The sequence below is a fragment of the Echinops telfairi genome, unplaced genomic scaffold, assembly GCF_000313985.2.
Source record: "Echinops telfairi isolate 266 unplaced genomic scaffold, ASM31398v2 ScPeMD7_11;HRSCAF=52, whole genome shotgun sequence".
NCBI lineage: Eukaryota > Metazoa > Chordata > Mammalia > Afrosoricida > Tenrecidae > Echinops > Echinops telfairi.
This window is the reverse complement of record NW_022103908.1, coordinates 7336480-7352759: the sequence shown is the minus strand read 5'-3', so window position 1 is coordinate 7352759 and position 16280 is coordinate 7336480. Positions and strand designations below refer to the sequence as shown.

At 43.7% G+C, this 16280-nt stretch overlaps 1 protein-coding gene across 1 annotated transcript in view; it reads right to left on the bottom strand.

Annotated features, from left to right (window-relative positions):
* Positions 1 to 12478: 12478 nt before the first annotated feature.
* The window catches only part of TBC1D4 (TBC1 domain family member 4), a 60664-nt gene continuing 56862 nt past the window's right edge, over positions 12479 to 16280 (bottom strand). Inside the window, exon 13 of the mRNA XM_045287072.1 lies at positions 12479 to 14733. Within this exon, the coding sequence (XP_045143007.1) occupies positions 14500 to 14733 (234 nt within the window). The 3' untranslated portion in view covers positions 12479 to 14499. The remainder of the gene's footprint in view (positions 14734 to 16280) is intronic.

Genomic DNA, 16280 nt, shown 5'->3' with positions numbered 1-16280 from the left:
AGAACTGCCCTGGGGGTTTCTGTGATGGCAACTTTTTGCCAGAGTAGAAAGCCTCTACTTTGTCTGGTGGAGCAGTTGGTGGTTTCAAACTGCTGACCTTGTGGAAAGCAGCCCAACATGTAACCACTATGCCACCAGAGCTACCACGTCCTTGTGTACTAAGGAGACAATAGACTGGGTTTCCATTCTCTCCATCCCATCCTCCCCAAAAGACGTTTCTGCAGCTCCTCTCCATCACTCCCCAGCTCCTCCCTGTGGTCCCTGTCAAACACTTGAAACGTAGAAAACTGGACTACGACTTGAAGCTTTATAAGCAAATTATATTGGTTCTTAGTCATTTGATGGAGATGTTCATTCATCTACATTTACCTGGCAGCTACCCACTCAATTTCCTTTTAAATTTTTACAAATGTATATGGCAATAATTGTTGGTGTAGTGGCCGCTGATGTGTTTTTACAAAATGCAAGAATTACCATCTAAATCCTATAAAATGTCACTGTCTGTCATCACTGCAAAGATGTGGCCATTATTTAAAATAGGCTGTGAGTGATTTTTTTTTTCTGTCTTCTCTGCGATGGCTTTTCAGATGGTGATATGTCATAAGCAAACCACAATCAACGGGCGTTAGGCATTCTCAACCCGAGTCCTGTCCATAATTGAGTGCTTTCAGAAAAGCATACAGATAATATAAAAAGATTTTGTCTCTACTTATGCCTGCCAAAAGCAGGAAAAGGAAGCAACAATCAGGAAATATTCTTGAATCATTACCTGGATTTGGGCCGAGCAGTATATTTCACAAAGATATTTGGTCAGATGTGTCTTGGAGTCAGGGCAAAAAATGAAGTACATAAATAAAATTCCTCATGTACATTTAGAATCCAAGAGTTGATCAACTCGGTTTTTATTGTTGATTTCATAATAATCTTCATTATCATACTGTGCAAGAGTACCAATGTAGTGTCATCATTATATAAGAAGAAAGGGAGACTCAAAAACCACTTTGCCTCATGCACTTCAGATAGGTTGTCAAGAGGGACCAGTCCTGGGAGAAAGATCCTATACTTGCTAAAGTACAGAGCTACCAAAAAAGAAATGGGAAGACCCACAATGAGATAGGTGGGCACATGGTTTGTAAAACTGGGCTCAACTATGGCAACCATCATGAGTGTGCTGCAGGAGTGGGCAGTGTCTCGTGTCGTTGTGCATGTGATCTCTATGAGTTCAATGGACTAAAGGCTACCTAACAACACGTGTCAGTTTCCTAATGTACCAAGAGGGGCTAATAGCAGCATTTATCTTTTAAATCAGTCTTATGAATTAAAAGATATAATTCCATCATCCTCAAAGTGGATGTCCATGGACAAGCACAGCAGTGTCACCTAAGATATTGTTAACAACACAACATTACAAGGCCCCAAGCCCAAACCAAACTCACTGCCATCGAGTAAATGCCGACTCATAGCCACCCTGCAGGACAGAGTACAGCTGTCTCCTGTGAGTTTCCGAGACTGTAAGTCTTTATGGGAGTAGAAAGTCCCCTCTTTCTCCCTGGGAGTAGACGGTGTTTTTGAACTGTTAACCTTGCGGTTAGCAGACCAACGCATAACCACTATGTAATATAAGGTCCCAGCACAGATCTAGTGAATGAACATCTCTAAGAATGGGGTCTACTAGTCCTTAACAAGCCCTCCTGGTGTTGGTTTGCATGCTAGTTTGGCCAGTAACAAAACATTTCTGAACTTAACGGAGGTCTGGTAGGGTAGTGGGCTAAGCACTGGTTTGCTAACTGCAGTCAGCCAGTCAAACCCACCAACCATGCTGTGGGGGAAAGATGAGGTTTTCTGTATGCATACAGATTTACAGTCTTGGAAGCCCTATGGGACTGTTCTACTCTGTCCAGTGGGGTTGGCTATGATTCAGAATCAAGTCACAAGGCATGGGCAAAGTGGCTGGTTCACTTAGCATGCATAGTAAGTGCTCAACCAATGTGAGAAGTTAGCATTGCTGTCAACATCATTGTTGCCACCCACATTTGTATAAAAGGCTTCTAAAGCAAGATTTTAAAAAGCTCAAAAGCCCAACTGACCAAGAAATTACAATCCACCAGAAAGAGCAGACTAAATGTCATGTTCACTAATACAATTATTAGTAGGATTACAATCACCAGTACAATTATTAGCACAAACACTCATTGTTCTCATGAGTCAGGCACCATTTCTGAGACTCGTGACCATCTGACAATATCCTTCCTATTGGAAAACTGATCATTGTGGTTTGTATTGTACAAATATATATAAGAAAACATTTGTCATTTCAAGATATTTTACATTTATGATTGGGTTACATTAATTATTTTCACCAGCCATCCTAAACCAAACCAAACAAACAAGCAAGCTCACTTCCATGTACTCTATTCCAATTTACAGTGACCCTTTCGGGCACAGTAGAATGGCCCCTGTGGCTTTCTGCAGCTGTAAGTTCTCCTGGGAGCAGAAAGCCATGGAGTGGCTGGAAGGCTCAAACTCTTCACCTTGCAGTTGGCAGGCCAACTCACTAACTCACGACAAGCGCAGAACTAAAATATGACTCATTTTTCATTGCCCATTGAGTGTCATTTGATTTCTTTTTGTCTTTGCATGAGTCATCCTTCTGTTAGCCCCTGTGAAGTGTCCTATTCAGAAACATCATCATCTCTCCAGAAAAGGATGCAAAACAAGTCAAGAATGAGCTCACTAGTCAAACTAAACCTACCAAGTTTTGATGTCCTCTGTGAAGTGTTGATCCCAGGAAGGTGACTAAAACTGACCTTTACCCAAACTTAACATAGAGTCTAATAGCGAGGGTTGGGGTAGGAATTGGCACATTAGACAAATATTCATACATCATTAAAGTGCGATGTGTAGGGAAAATTCTGCGAAAGTCAAGTCTTGGCTACTATAGGAGATTATGAACAGTTGGCTGCCAAGCTCTCCAAGGAGAGTAGAACGTCAAGGGACTAAAAAGTGCAAAGACTTCAAGGTGAAAAAGAGCCGGGCACCTTCGATAACGTCTTGTTCAAGCAGGTCAGAGTTGGTGAAGACCTGACTAATCTATTCCTATCAGTAACATGAGAAGAAAGGACGGTGGCATAAATAAATACTAACTTTATTCTTTGCATTTGTCTGAAAACTCAAAAAAAAAATTGAGTGGTAGGTCACACTGCTGAAACAATAGGAACAGAGCAGGTGAATGGGTCATGACCAAAACCCAAAGTCTTTAGAGTCCTCTGGATTCCATTTGGGGTCCTGATCTCATAAAAACAATCAACGAAAATTAGGCAGACTGAGGGTGGAGAAAAAATGTAATGAAAAGTTCAAAGAAATATTATTTGTGCCTTAAGGAAAGATGAAAAGCAATTTCTATTGGCCTTCTTTATTTGAAAGGCTTTTATAGATGAGGTGATCTGTCTCTCTTCAGCTCCACGGAGAACAGAGGAAGAAGAAATGTGTTTAAACAGCATTATTAAAAATATAGATTTGATATAAAACAATTTCTTGACCAGAAAGAGCGTGAATTTTTAGGGATATTACAAAGGGAGACCTAAGTGATTTCCCTGAAGGCATTTCCAATAGGCTAGATTTCCCTATATTAGAGCTATTGTACCCAGACAAAGCAGACTGAACTAGGTAATGTCTTTAAGTGGCCTGCTGTCCTTAAATCCAAACTCTCAAAGAAACCAAAGGTGGGTGCAAATACATTGAGACAACAGTGTCATCTAGTGGAGTATTCGGTAATGACACATGATACATCGATTTATGATGCTGTGAACCCCTATCTACGGGTACTTTGAATTACTAAAACTAATTAATTTTTTAAAAACCTGCATGTAACCTTGCTTCAAAATTATTTTATCCCATTCATGCCTCAGCCACATACACTTAAGAGGGAAACAAACTCCAGATCATCAGGCCAACTGATTATCAAAGGCCTCCAGAGGTACTTGGCAGATGACAATGTAAGCACGGCAAACGTGAAAGTTTAAAGGTGAAGCCCAAGAGATTTGACAGCACCTTAATTACATGCTTAATAGCCACACTCCTGAGCCATGCCATGAACTGTCTAGATTTGACATCAGTTCAAAGCCCTGATCTGTGGTACAGGGTGGTTGATGATGGAAAGTCATCAGCGAGCTGAAATGCCTGTCAAACCCCCTGGTTGTCTTTCTTACAGTAGCTTCTTGGGTTCCCCTCTTGGAAAAACGTTTTGAATAAAAACCTTCATTGAAATCAATTTCCCAAGATGAGTAATATCGAAGGATCCAGAGGGACAAAAGCAGCTACCAAAGTAGAGGTTGAAGCTGGGGGGCGTGGTGGTTAGAGTTGTCCTGCAGTCTACATGGCCAGCTGTGCAAAACTGCTGGCAGTTCCATGGGAGAGACTCGGTTTTCTACTCCTGTGAACAGTTACAGTCCTGGAAACCCACAGGGGTCACTATGACAAGAGGGCGGTGAGTATACTTTACCCTGGGTCATGGGCGATAGTACAAAAGTTTTTCATTGCCACGCAGGGCGTCAAGTTTGTGATTTTTATCCCCTGAAAAGGAAGTGGTAGGCCAAATAAATTTTCAAATCTATGATTTAAATGATGTTAATACAACAGTTGTATTCTCGACGAGTCATTGTCCAGACTTTATTTTTTCAACCAAAAGAAGCGAGCCTCTTTCCCAGCAAATCTAGAGCATCAACTGCCCTTTAGATCAGAGAGTTGAACTGATTTCAAATCTACAAAATCCAAGACATGTAATAGGGTTCCCTTAAACTGGGCAATTCCCATTTTCTAATGATACTGCCTAAATATTTTATCAAGTATCAGCACTCTAAAATGTTGTTATCCATCGATCCACCAATCCATCCATCCATCCCTCTATGCATCCATACTATTCAGAGTGTTATGTGAAGCACACATCCAGTTGCTGCAAATATTAGGTAGCAGGATAGGAGGTTGTTCTTCTCCATGCCTAAAGGCCCCCTTTAGGAGGTTCGAAGTCAATGCAGGCTAAGGGGGGGGTGCCAATTCATGCCAGAGCCAGTGGGCAGTACACCTGGGTTGGACCAAACTAGGCCAGGTGAGCTTAATTCAGCCAATGGGGTCAACCAGTACCATTGACCATGCCTCCCAGTTAAAGGCCCTAAAGCAGCCGTTCTCAACCTGTGGATCGTGACCCCTTTGGGTGTCCAACAACCCTTTCACAGGGGTCATCCGATTCATAACAGAAGCAAAATTACAGTTATGAAGTAGCAATGAAAATAACTTAATGGTTTGTGGAGGGGGGTCACCACAACACGAGGAACTGTATTAAAGGGTCGCGGCATTAGGTAGGTTGAGAACCACTGCTAAAGGCTGGAACCTGGAGACCACCGGCCCTTACCTTCAGCTGCTCCTCCGCTTTCTGCTCAGGCCAGGCCACGATCTCTCCGGCCTCAGGCCGCCACCTGTGGGTGTGCAGTCCCATGAAGCTGCCTGTGTTCATTACGATGAAGCCTGAAACTTCTGTCCTTTATAAAAACCCACTTGGATCACAAACCAGGACTTGATGTGAATTCTTTCTCTTGCTAAGATAAGAACCAAGGTATTTCCTGCCCGAGAAATCTAACATTCTAAATTAAGCTCACCTGGCCTAGTTTGGGCCAACCCAGATGTACCGCACACCTGGCTCGGGCTTGAATTGGCGCATGCCCCTTAGCCTTCATTGGCATCGAACCTCCTGTAGGGGGCCTTTAGGCAGGAGAGGAACAACCCCCTATGCTGCTACCCAACAGAAACTGTCACGAAAGCATGACTGACAGCAGATCAATACATCACAGTTAAAGGGGCCACTGCAAAAGTAGGATTGGTATGTGCACATTATGCTAGACAGAGGCGCTGACAAGATCGATTCAGAAGTTTTCCAATCAAAGCATCGATATGACTTATATTCCACTCAGACCCCAGCACCCAGGGTGCCATCCAGGGCACGCCGAGGCTGCCTCTCCACGGACAGGCGAGAGGAGTGGTAGTGATTCATCTTCTAATGCACACTGCCTGAGGGCAAGGCTATTCCCGTTGCCCATTAAATGATCAGAAAAATTCAACAGAGGATGAGTCGAGGTGGAGGCTCGACAATGGATTTAGGCTTTCCACAAATCTGGTGCTCAGGATTTTAGCTCTAACATGCCACAGATGCTTACGCAAGTCCAGATTCTGAAAAGGTGTCCAGGCTTCCTTCATTAACACATAAACATCTGAAATGCTGACAGAGCCATCTGATCGATGGCCCCTCTGGACCGAATAACTTCAGAATGTTCCCTCTATTCTCGTTCTTCCTTGTGAACCCAAGAGACTAAAACAGTCAAAGTCAGGTTCCTCTTTAACAACGATCAACAACAGCCAAGGCCAGAGGGTTATGTCTTAGAAAGAGACATTTCTTTTGAGGAAGTGGCTCACATGACTGTGGAGGACTGGCAAGTTAAAATCCATCAGTCAGGTGACAGGTTTGAGCCTTCTACTGACTTTTGTCCCCAAATCCATAAGTAACTAAACCGAAAAACCAAACTCACTGCCATCGAGTCAATTCTGACTCGTGGCCTGTCCCTATGGGTTTCCGAGCATGTAACTCTTTCCGGCAGTACAGAGCCTCATCTTCCTCCTGCAGAGGGCCAGCAGATTCAAACTCCTGACCTTGTGGTTAGCAGCCCAACGTAACCACTACTTCACCAGGGCTCCACAGGTTAGATGACAAAAAAAGTGAAGATTCATTCTAGCAGCTGGTGTTAAATATGAAAATAAAATTAATTTATAAATCATCAAGGGTTCACAAGGGTGGGATGGTGGGGTCAGGGAGGGGAAAAAAGAGGAGCTGATACCAAGGGCTCAAGTAGAAAAAAAAGTTCTGGTAATGATGATGGCAACATGTATACAAATGTGCTTGATACAATTGATGGATGGATTGTTATAAGAGCTGTAAGACAACCCCCACCCCCACCCCAGTGAAATGATTTATTAAAATTTTAAAAAGGAAAAGATTCATTCTGGCACAATATCCATGGGTGGCCTAGAAGAAGAGTACAGCTGAGGGGAACTCAGGGTTTCAACCACTGGATGAGACGCACGCACACGATGGAGGGTAATCTGCTACATTTAAGATCACATGAAACTACTTCAAACCAGCTACTAGAATAGTGTTGGAACAAAACTGGGCTACCACTGCCGACCCAAGTTGGTGCATAAAATTAACCATGACAGTGAGGGTAGGTCAGGGTTGGTAAACTATTGAGCCAGTTCAGTCAATCCTGTCTATCACCACAATTCAAAAAAATACTCGAGAGTCATAAATTTATTGTTACAAACAAATGAAACCAACATGATCTGAATAATATCCTTTAAAATTTTTCAGTTTTACTTCAGAGCCACCTGGGTATGCAAAAGGGCTGCATGTGGTTCCTGAGCCCATGAGTCTTCCTAGCCCAGAGCTAGATGGAGGATGGGGAAGAGAGCTGGAGGACAAGGGAGTGTTTCTCCTCTGTTGCTTCCTTCAAAGGTCATAGGTTGGAATCACTTTATGTTCTTTTGTGGGCGATGGCACAGGCTGGTGATTCCTATCTGTGGTAGTTACATAATTTCATGTCAACTTGAAGTGTAGGGAGTCTAACCTGTCAATCAGATCACAGCTGAGGCTGCCTCCTTGTGGGCGTGACCTCCTCATAAGGAGGATCCTGGGACCTTCCCTCTCTCTCTCCCCGCCTTCACCTTCCTGTTGCCTCCACGTGGAGACCAGTGCAAGCCCTGGAGATGCTTCTACCGCCATTGACCCACAGGACTTTTCACCCACCGGCTGGTGATCTTCCTGCATCTTGCACCATGGTTTGTGACTTCATGAGTCTGAAGAGGGATTCATGGCCTAGTACCGGACTTACGGACTTGATCTGGACTGGGCTGCAATGTTTTCCTGATATATAACTACTTGGTATAAAGTTCTCTCTTACCTATATATGAGTGTCACTGGATTGTATCTCTAGACAACCTGGCCTAACACACTATCCAAGGATTTTTCCCTCACCTTTAATAGAAACCCATCGGAATGTCAACTGGCATTTCATGAACTCATTGTACCCAGGCTCCAAGGAAGAAGAAAGTTCCTAAATGGTATCCATTTGTTTAGGAATGCCGGAATGCAGGAAGAGAATCACGAACTCTTTATCATAACTTTTGCACAGCACAGATCAAGAGAGACTAGAAGAATCTATGCCCCATCCTTCCCACCCCAATCGCTTCCCCCTCTTTTCCCTTCTGACTCATTCCTGAATTGCTTATCTCAGTCAAACCGACAAGAAAAGCATTCTTACCTTGGACATGTGCAAAAGCAACCACATTACAAGACTTTCTGAGGCTTGGAGATGATGTCATGTTCATCAATCTGGAAGTAACTTGACCAAGAGCATCTACACCCCACACGCACAGCGCAATCATGAGACAAACAGGTTGGCAGTGGACTCTGGCCATGGCGCCCTCAATTCACCATGTAATAGGTGTGGGGTTTTAGTGTTCTCATTTGTCACCTGAGGAAAAAACTCTTCTTTATCTCATTAAATTGTTTCGAAAAGCACATGATGAAAGGGACTGAAACAGATTCGTTGTTTGTTAGGAAAACTATAATCTACATGTTAAAGAAAATCAAATATACCCAAGTTAGTAAGAGTCCATGTAAGAAATGTCCTTGTTTTGCTTTGGAAAACCCTCTGAGACTTCCTGGACACATCACAGTAGATGCATGTTTGGTAGAAATGATTATTTCTGCATAACAGCATGTCCTGCTGAAAATACGATTTGTGAACTTGCAAATTAACTCACACGAAGCCACATGGGCCCTCCGAGGACTTTTCCATTGTGAAAGAAAACTCAATATATTCAACAGCAGTTGCATCAGACCTAGGGGGAGAAAAATACTCTTTTTCATGTGACTGCTAAAACAACATTACGATTTTTTTAAAAAACGATCGGCCTGTCCAACTTCAGATCTCTATGCTCTGGAGTTGTTTACATATCACGAAAAGGGAAAGAAAGGAAATCACCCAGAGGCCATTTACCCCGGGGCCTTAAGGCTCAGATGCGTGGTTTCATCCACACACAAACCACACACTACTTTCTCCTCCATGAACGCAGAAGAACTGATGCGCATAAACTGATGCTGATGATCAGAATCTGCTTTAAGGGTCTGTAGGAAAACAGAACCACTGCATGGTTTTGAATACTGAACCTTTTATAATTAGCCTCATCCCTTTCTCACCACCCATCTCATCTGTCACTGTGCCACACTGCGTTGGCTCATGTGCTGCTGGGACACTGGAAGCTACCGGCCTGTATATCTTATACCAGCAGGTAATCCATGGGAGACAGGTTTCAGCCATGCTTCCAGACCAAGACATACTAGGAAGAAAAGAAAAGGTCTGATCATCTGTTTCTAAAAATTAACCAATAAAACTTTATAAACCTTAGTGGAACACCGTCCAACTTACTGGCTTTGGACATATCAGCAGAAGGGCTCATTTCCTGGGGAAGGACATCAATTTGGTGAAGAAGAGCCCAGTTGGGTGAGAGAGACCCAACCGAGTGAGATGGGGTCATAACAGTTGCAGCATTGGACCCAAACACCCCGGTGGTTGTGTGGACAAGAGAGGACCATGAGTCAGAACAGAATTAACTTGAACTATCTGTTGTTCGGCCTGGGATCTTAGACGGGGTGTCACAGGTAGATTGCAGGAAGAATAGGTAACTAATGTAAACCAAGGTATCATTAGAAACACCCCCACACACACCCCACCCTCCCCACTATCTCTCCCACTGTTTTCCTCCTAGTTGATTCTCTTTAGGCTAGAGAATTCACCTCTCTTCAACTGAGCCATTCATGTTAGACTTCTGCTGACAAATTCAGGCTGCTCCACATATATTGCTTCAGAGCTTTTTCTGAGAGTGGAAGAGGTTTGGAATTTAACCCAATAGAGCCTTGACATATTTTGAGGGCAAAATTCAGAGGTTTCAGTGACTGATTACATCAGAGATAATGAAGCCACAGCTGCCTCTCCTCCCAAAGGCCACCCAATGCCCTGCATCAGGCTCACTCACAAAAATAAAATTAAATGTCTATGTTTTTATTATATTCACCTAACTGGCGTTTCCTATTCCCTAGTTTTTGTCCAAATGTACAAAATGGTTTGGAGTCAATCGGATCACACCTTTCCCCAGGTTATAAGGGTCAAATGGCTCCCATTGTCCTCTAGGTATGTTCAGACTCCTTCACATGGTCACATAAATGTCTTTATTTGGCCTAACGTCTCCTTTTTAGAAAAAGAATTAACCCGCATCCTCTGGCAATTAAAAACTTTTGTATTGTAATCCATCATCTGGCATAAAGTGTAGGTATCTGTTCTAGAGCAGCGGTTCTCAACCTGTGGGTCACAACCCCTTTGGGAGTCGGGCAATCCTTTCACAGGGGTCACCTGATTCTTAATAGTAGCAAAATTACCGTTATGAAGTAGCAACGAAAATAATTTTATGGTTGGGGGGTCACCACATGAAGAACTGCTTTAAAGGGTCACGGCATTAGGAAGGTTGAGAACCACTGCCCTAGAGGATGGTAGCCCCCACGTTTGGAAATGCTAGTGTATAGAGATTTTCATGATGGAATTTTTAGCTGCCAAGAAACTCATATCCACTCCCTCCTCATGAGAACACTAGCTATACTTCAGGTTTAAAGAATGGGTTATGATTACAGAAATATGCTATCCTCATTCATGCACTACTTTATATGATGTTGTCAACCTTGGCTGGTTCTCCTAGACACAGAGCTCGCATCCTTCTGCTTCCAGAAACACTTTGACACCCATGCTGAGTTGATTCCACTCTCTAGCACCTAGCCACCTGTGCTTACCTGTTCTAACCGAAACTTTCCAGGTTTCTAATTATCTTTACACTACACCACAAATTATTTAAGGACAAAGATGAGATCCCTTCTATCTCTGAATATTCATCTCCTACTTTGGAATAAAATAGGTCTCATGGTGCAGCGGGTTATAAACTGGCTGCTAATCACAAGGCTATTAGTTTGAACTCACCAGCGGCTCTGGAGACAATGATGAGGCTGTCTGCTCCTATAAACATTGCAGGCTTGGAAATCAACAGGGGCAGCTCTACTCTGTCCTATAGCCGCGATGAGTCAGAACTGACTCCATGGCAGGGAATTTTGTGAAAGAATGAAAGTGGAAAAAAATGTTTTAATAAAAGTGGTGGAACCAAAACTCAAGTAGAGGAGGAAGTCTCCTCCTCAAAATCCATAGCTTTTTTCAATTTATTTTCACTAGTGAGGAGAACATTAAGCTAGAGCATTACCTACTATATGCCATCGAATGATACATTTCATACTCCAAATCGATTGCCTCATATACATGTGAACTTTGGACACTGAATAAAGAAGACCAAAGAGGAATCGATGTATTTGAACTATGGTGCTGTCAAAGAATATTGAAAGTTCTATAGGAGAACAAGCAAAGTATCCTGGAAGAAGTACTACCAGAATGCTCCCTTGAACAAAGGTTGGTGAGACTTCGTCTCACGTCCTTTGGATCGAGGAAATGGATGGGCCCAATGGTGGCAACACAATGGATTCCAACACTGGTGAGGTTGGTACAGGATTGGGTTGTGCTTCATTCTGTTATACTTGGGAGGGGGGGTCACTCTGAGTCTGAACCAACTGGAGAGCACCTAGTGCCAACAATCGAGTAAGGGTGAAAAAGACCTGGTCAAACAGCGAGGAAAGGGGTAAGTCAACATGGATAACCGACATGGCTTTTCTCAAAACCTTTCATTACTATACAGGGTTAGGATTGTTAGTTGCCTTTAAGTGGATGGCAACTCCCCTTGGTGTGCAGAGTAGATCCGCTTCATAGAGTTGTTGAGGCTACAACCTTTCAGAAGGCAAAAGCAATGATGCTCTAGAACCCTTTTGATCACAAACATACTTAAAGATATTCTGAAAGATACATGTATGTAAGCACACTTGTATCATATCTACCAGTAACAAGCATCTTTGATCCTAATTGGTGCGAGTGATGTTTGCCATTGATTTAGCTCCAAGTCCGAGTGTCCTTATGTACAACAGAACAAAATGATGCCTGGGCCGGAGGCACCGTCAGGATTGAATTCTTACTTAGATGGGAGCCAATTCAATTTGAAGCAGTCTTCTCTCTCTTCCTTGTCATCCATCAGGGGTCAGAAGGCAATTTATCTGTGTGGTTGCTCTCTCGTTTTATAAAAGTTCTCTTACAATGATTTCCATTGTCTCAGATTCCTTTATGACGAATTATCTCTGAGCAACAATCCAACTCTAACACATCCCGTAAAAGTCTTTGATCAAAACATCTCCCCTCCTTCTAGCAAATAAAAAAATGAAACCAGTAAGCCAAGGAAATGGCAGCAATATATTTATTGGAAATAAACTCAATGTTATATTAACCTCATGAAGAGTTTAACAATGCATGAAGGGCAATTGGTGCAACACTTTTTTTGAAAAAAATCACAGAAAAAAAAAAAGAAAATTCATTTTCAAAAGAAAATATTGTAGCCAAGTTAACATCCATCCCTGAACATGATTGTGCAACTCATAATGCTGACTCTAAATATTCCAGTACAAAGTTTACTTTAAACTCAGCAACAGAGAGAAACAGGTGTCTTTGCCGAGCTGGGAGATTCCTTAACCACCACCGGTACACCACACACCAAAGGCAATTATCATCACCCGACAGCAACTGTATGATACGGTTAGAGTCCTGGTAGGGAAGAAACAAGCCTTCTACAAATGGAGAAAAACTCAGGAAATGGTATCAACAAATAATTCTGGGGGCCCCGATTGAATGAGGTACCTAGAATCAGCATTTTCTTGTTATTGAACTAGAACCTAGATGTTACATTAACTAAGACTTTACTATCTTAATTTTTTTTTAAAGGATGACAAAACCAGCCTGCCTTAGAGGGCCTGGTCCTTGTCACAAGATTCACGACATGCACGCTGAGCAACAGTTTCAAGGTGGTTTTGGGTTTTCCGCGTGTCTGGGGGTTTCACTTGCCCACTCTAATAAATTTCAACTTGTTGTAGGACAAACTCCCTAGGAAGAAATTCTCATTCAAATAGTCCACCTGTAATAATACAGGTGCTGCAAAAATGCAGGGATGATAAGAATTGTTTGGAAAGGCAAAAAAAGGGGGGGGGTGGGGAGAAAAGGAACATCGGCTTGCAGAGGCACGGTGACGGACTCATCTAGAAAAGAGATCGCCGTATGTGCACTTCCATAAGCGCGATCCTTCCACCCAGCCAGTGTGCGTGAAAGGCCTCTAGTTGGCTCCCTGGGGCCTGAAGGTCGGGGGAAACTAAATGCTGAATCTCAGGCTTCACCCGAGCTCAGCGCCTCTCCCTTTCTCTTCCAACAAGAGTTCGACAGAGTTTGCTCTTCAACACTTCACAGTTGCTGGACATTTTCACATCAACAGGAAATTTAGTGAGAGCTCAGTGACCCCTTTCCATTGGCCAGGGGCAGGGGACACACACAGAGAGACAACAATAAAAGGCGTGTCATCATTAGAAATCCAAGCATAATGACAACATTTTCTCATGCTTTGTGGAAGGCAGAAGGAGAACCTTGGCGACTGGGCTCCTAAATGAAATGTTTTAGGCCTGATTATTTGGGTTTGAGGAATAAGGCTAGTAGAATTTGCTAGCAAAGTAGGAACGCTGGCCTTGAACTCAGGCTGTGTGCCTTGGCATCTCCTCCCACACGCCCTTATGGAAAGACTCCCCAGATTCCAAATGCATGTGGGTCTGCAGCATGCTAATTGGCAAGAGGCAAGCAGGGGAGCCAGGCTCCCGGCGGTCCTTCCTGAAATTCCCAGAGGAGTGTGACTGCCAGGCAGCCGAGGTCCTCGTCAGAGCACAGGACAGGTACACATAAAGGCAGGGCATGTTCCCCACTGCCTGTCTCCACTACTGAGTGAAGCGTGCCGCTGTTCTTTGGAGAGAAAAAATACTTTTTTTTTTTCAAGTATAATTCAATAATACAAAGAGGCTCTAGTTTTGTCTCACAAGAAAGAACCAAAAAGAAAAAGATCTGATGTGTGTCTAGAAGTTCTGACTACAAAAAAAAAGCTCTAAATATACATCTGCTCTTTCACTTATAAAGCATGAACCCTTTATGTACTTTTTGAATATATGTACATAGCTGTTAATACCGCCACCCCCACTCCCAGGTAGCTGCGTCTGTACAATGCTGTGAGTCTGCGGCCTCCGGGAGGACAGGAGTCTGCGGGCTGGGGTGCGGTGCTCAGCAGGCTTGGAGGAGGTCCATCAGCTTTGGGGTCCAGCGCTCAGCCAGCAGCACCCAGCCTCTCCCTTTCCACCGTGTGCTCCATAGCGCTCACTCCGGCGGGGACACTTCTTAATTATGGCTTAATTCCCGTCTTGGCTTTGTTGTTAGGGTTGAAGTTGAGGTCTCTCAGCAGCACCTCACAACTGGCCAGCGCATCTGCTGGCAGCAGCTTGCGGATTTGCTCCACTGTCTTCTGATAGGCCATTTTCTCCTGTTCCAGGGTCCGGATTAAAGACTTCATTTTGGTCTCTCTGGTCAAAAGATTTTCCAGGTTTGATTCTAAGGTCTGGATTTTAGCATGTGCTACCTGTTTGAAAGAAAAATTAAAAAGAGATCCCCAATTCAAACATTTTGAAGACTCTGTTCTTTTTGTTTGTTTGTTTTTCATTTTAGCAGCAGGCAGACCTGACACAAGAGTCTTGGTGGCAAAGTGTTTTACTGTGAGTTTTACTCTAAGCCAATGGAGTGGCTCAAGCTGTGTGTCAACTTGCTAGATCATGATTCCCAGGTTCGGGTGGTTGTCTCCATTAGGTGATCTGATACAATTATCCTACGCCTTTGTGACCGGATGTAGTTGTCTCCTAATTTATGTGTTATGCACCCAAACAAGGATGCTTTAATGAGGCTGGATGAGCATGACTTTATCATGAGTCACACCTTTACAAGAAGGTGTGACTCCATTCCCAACAACCTTACTTGAGCCGCCCTCTTAGTGATGGAAAGGGAGTTTTCTAGGTGTGACTTGCCTACAAGTGAGCACATGGTCGCAAGTGTCTTGCTTGCTCTAGACCAGGGGTCCTCAAAATTTTTAAACAGGGGGCCAGTTCACTGTCCCTCAGACTGCTGGAGGGCCAGACTATAGTTTAAAAAACTATGAACAAATTCATTATGCACACTGGATGAGTCAGCTGCTAAGCAGGACAGGCAGTGACAGCAAAAACACCCGGCGGGCCGCATGTGGGCCGCGGGCTGTAGCTTGAGGACCCCTGCTCTAGACTCTGCATCCGGCTCATCATCCTCTGGCCTGCTCATTCCTAGATTCCCCAGCTTGTGCAGCCCCATGAGCCCACGCATGGCCTGTCCTCAGATCTATGGACTGTGGGATCACCAGCCCCTACAACCACCTACGTGAAGACTATCCATTCTGATGCCTGATACACAGATTTGGAACTTTCTAGACCCTACAACAACGGAAGCCATGTAGTTGAAATGAGTCTCACTCTCTGTCTCTCTCACTCACTCACTCACTCACTCACTCACTCTACTGGTTTGGCTTTACTCAAGAACCCAGCCTAGACAGCACGTTTCACCCTCAACCACATTTCTGTCCACGTCTTTTAGTTGATCTCACTTCCTTTTCTCCCCTTAGCCTTTCCTCACGAAGGCTTCCCCATTGGTCAAGCACGGCTAAAATACACTGAGAGGTTAAAGTCACGTTCTTTGGCTTGACGCTTAAGTTATCAACCATTCTGCTCCCATCATATTCATTACTTATCCACCCAGCACACGTCTTCAGTTGGTATCAAACTCATGCTCCCACTCTGTCCCAGCCACCTTTATTTTGTCCACCTGCCGTTCTTTACTCTCCCCCCAACTCTAAGACCTTCCTGACTCATCACAACCCTTCTGATTTGCGATTCAGCCATCAAATCTCCCACACCTTTCCCAGGTTTCCAAACACCTTCCCCCCACCCCCGCTGAACTTAATAAAACGCAAGCTACATCCAGTACGTATTTAACCAGATGTTGCTATGGGTTGCCACGTAACTATTTGGCGAGTACACATTTTATCTCCTGAGTGGATTTAAATTCTCTTGTGCATCTGTGGCTCCCTCAAGGGGCTACCCTTGGACA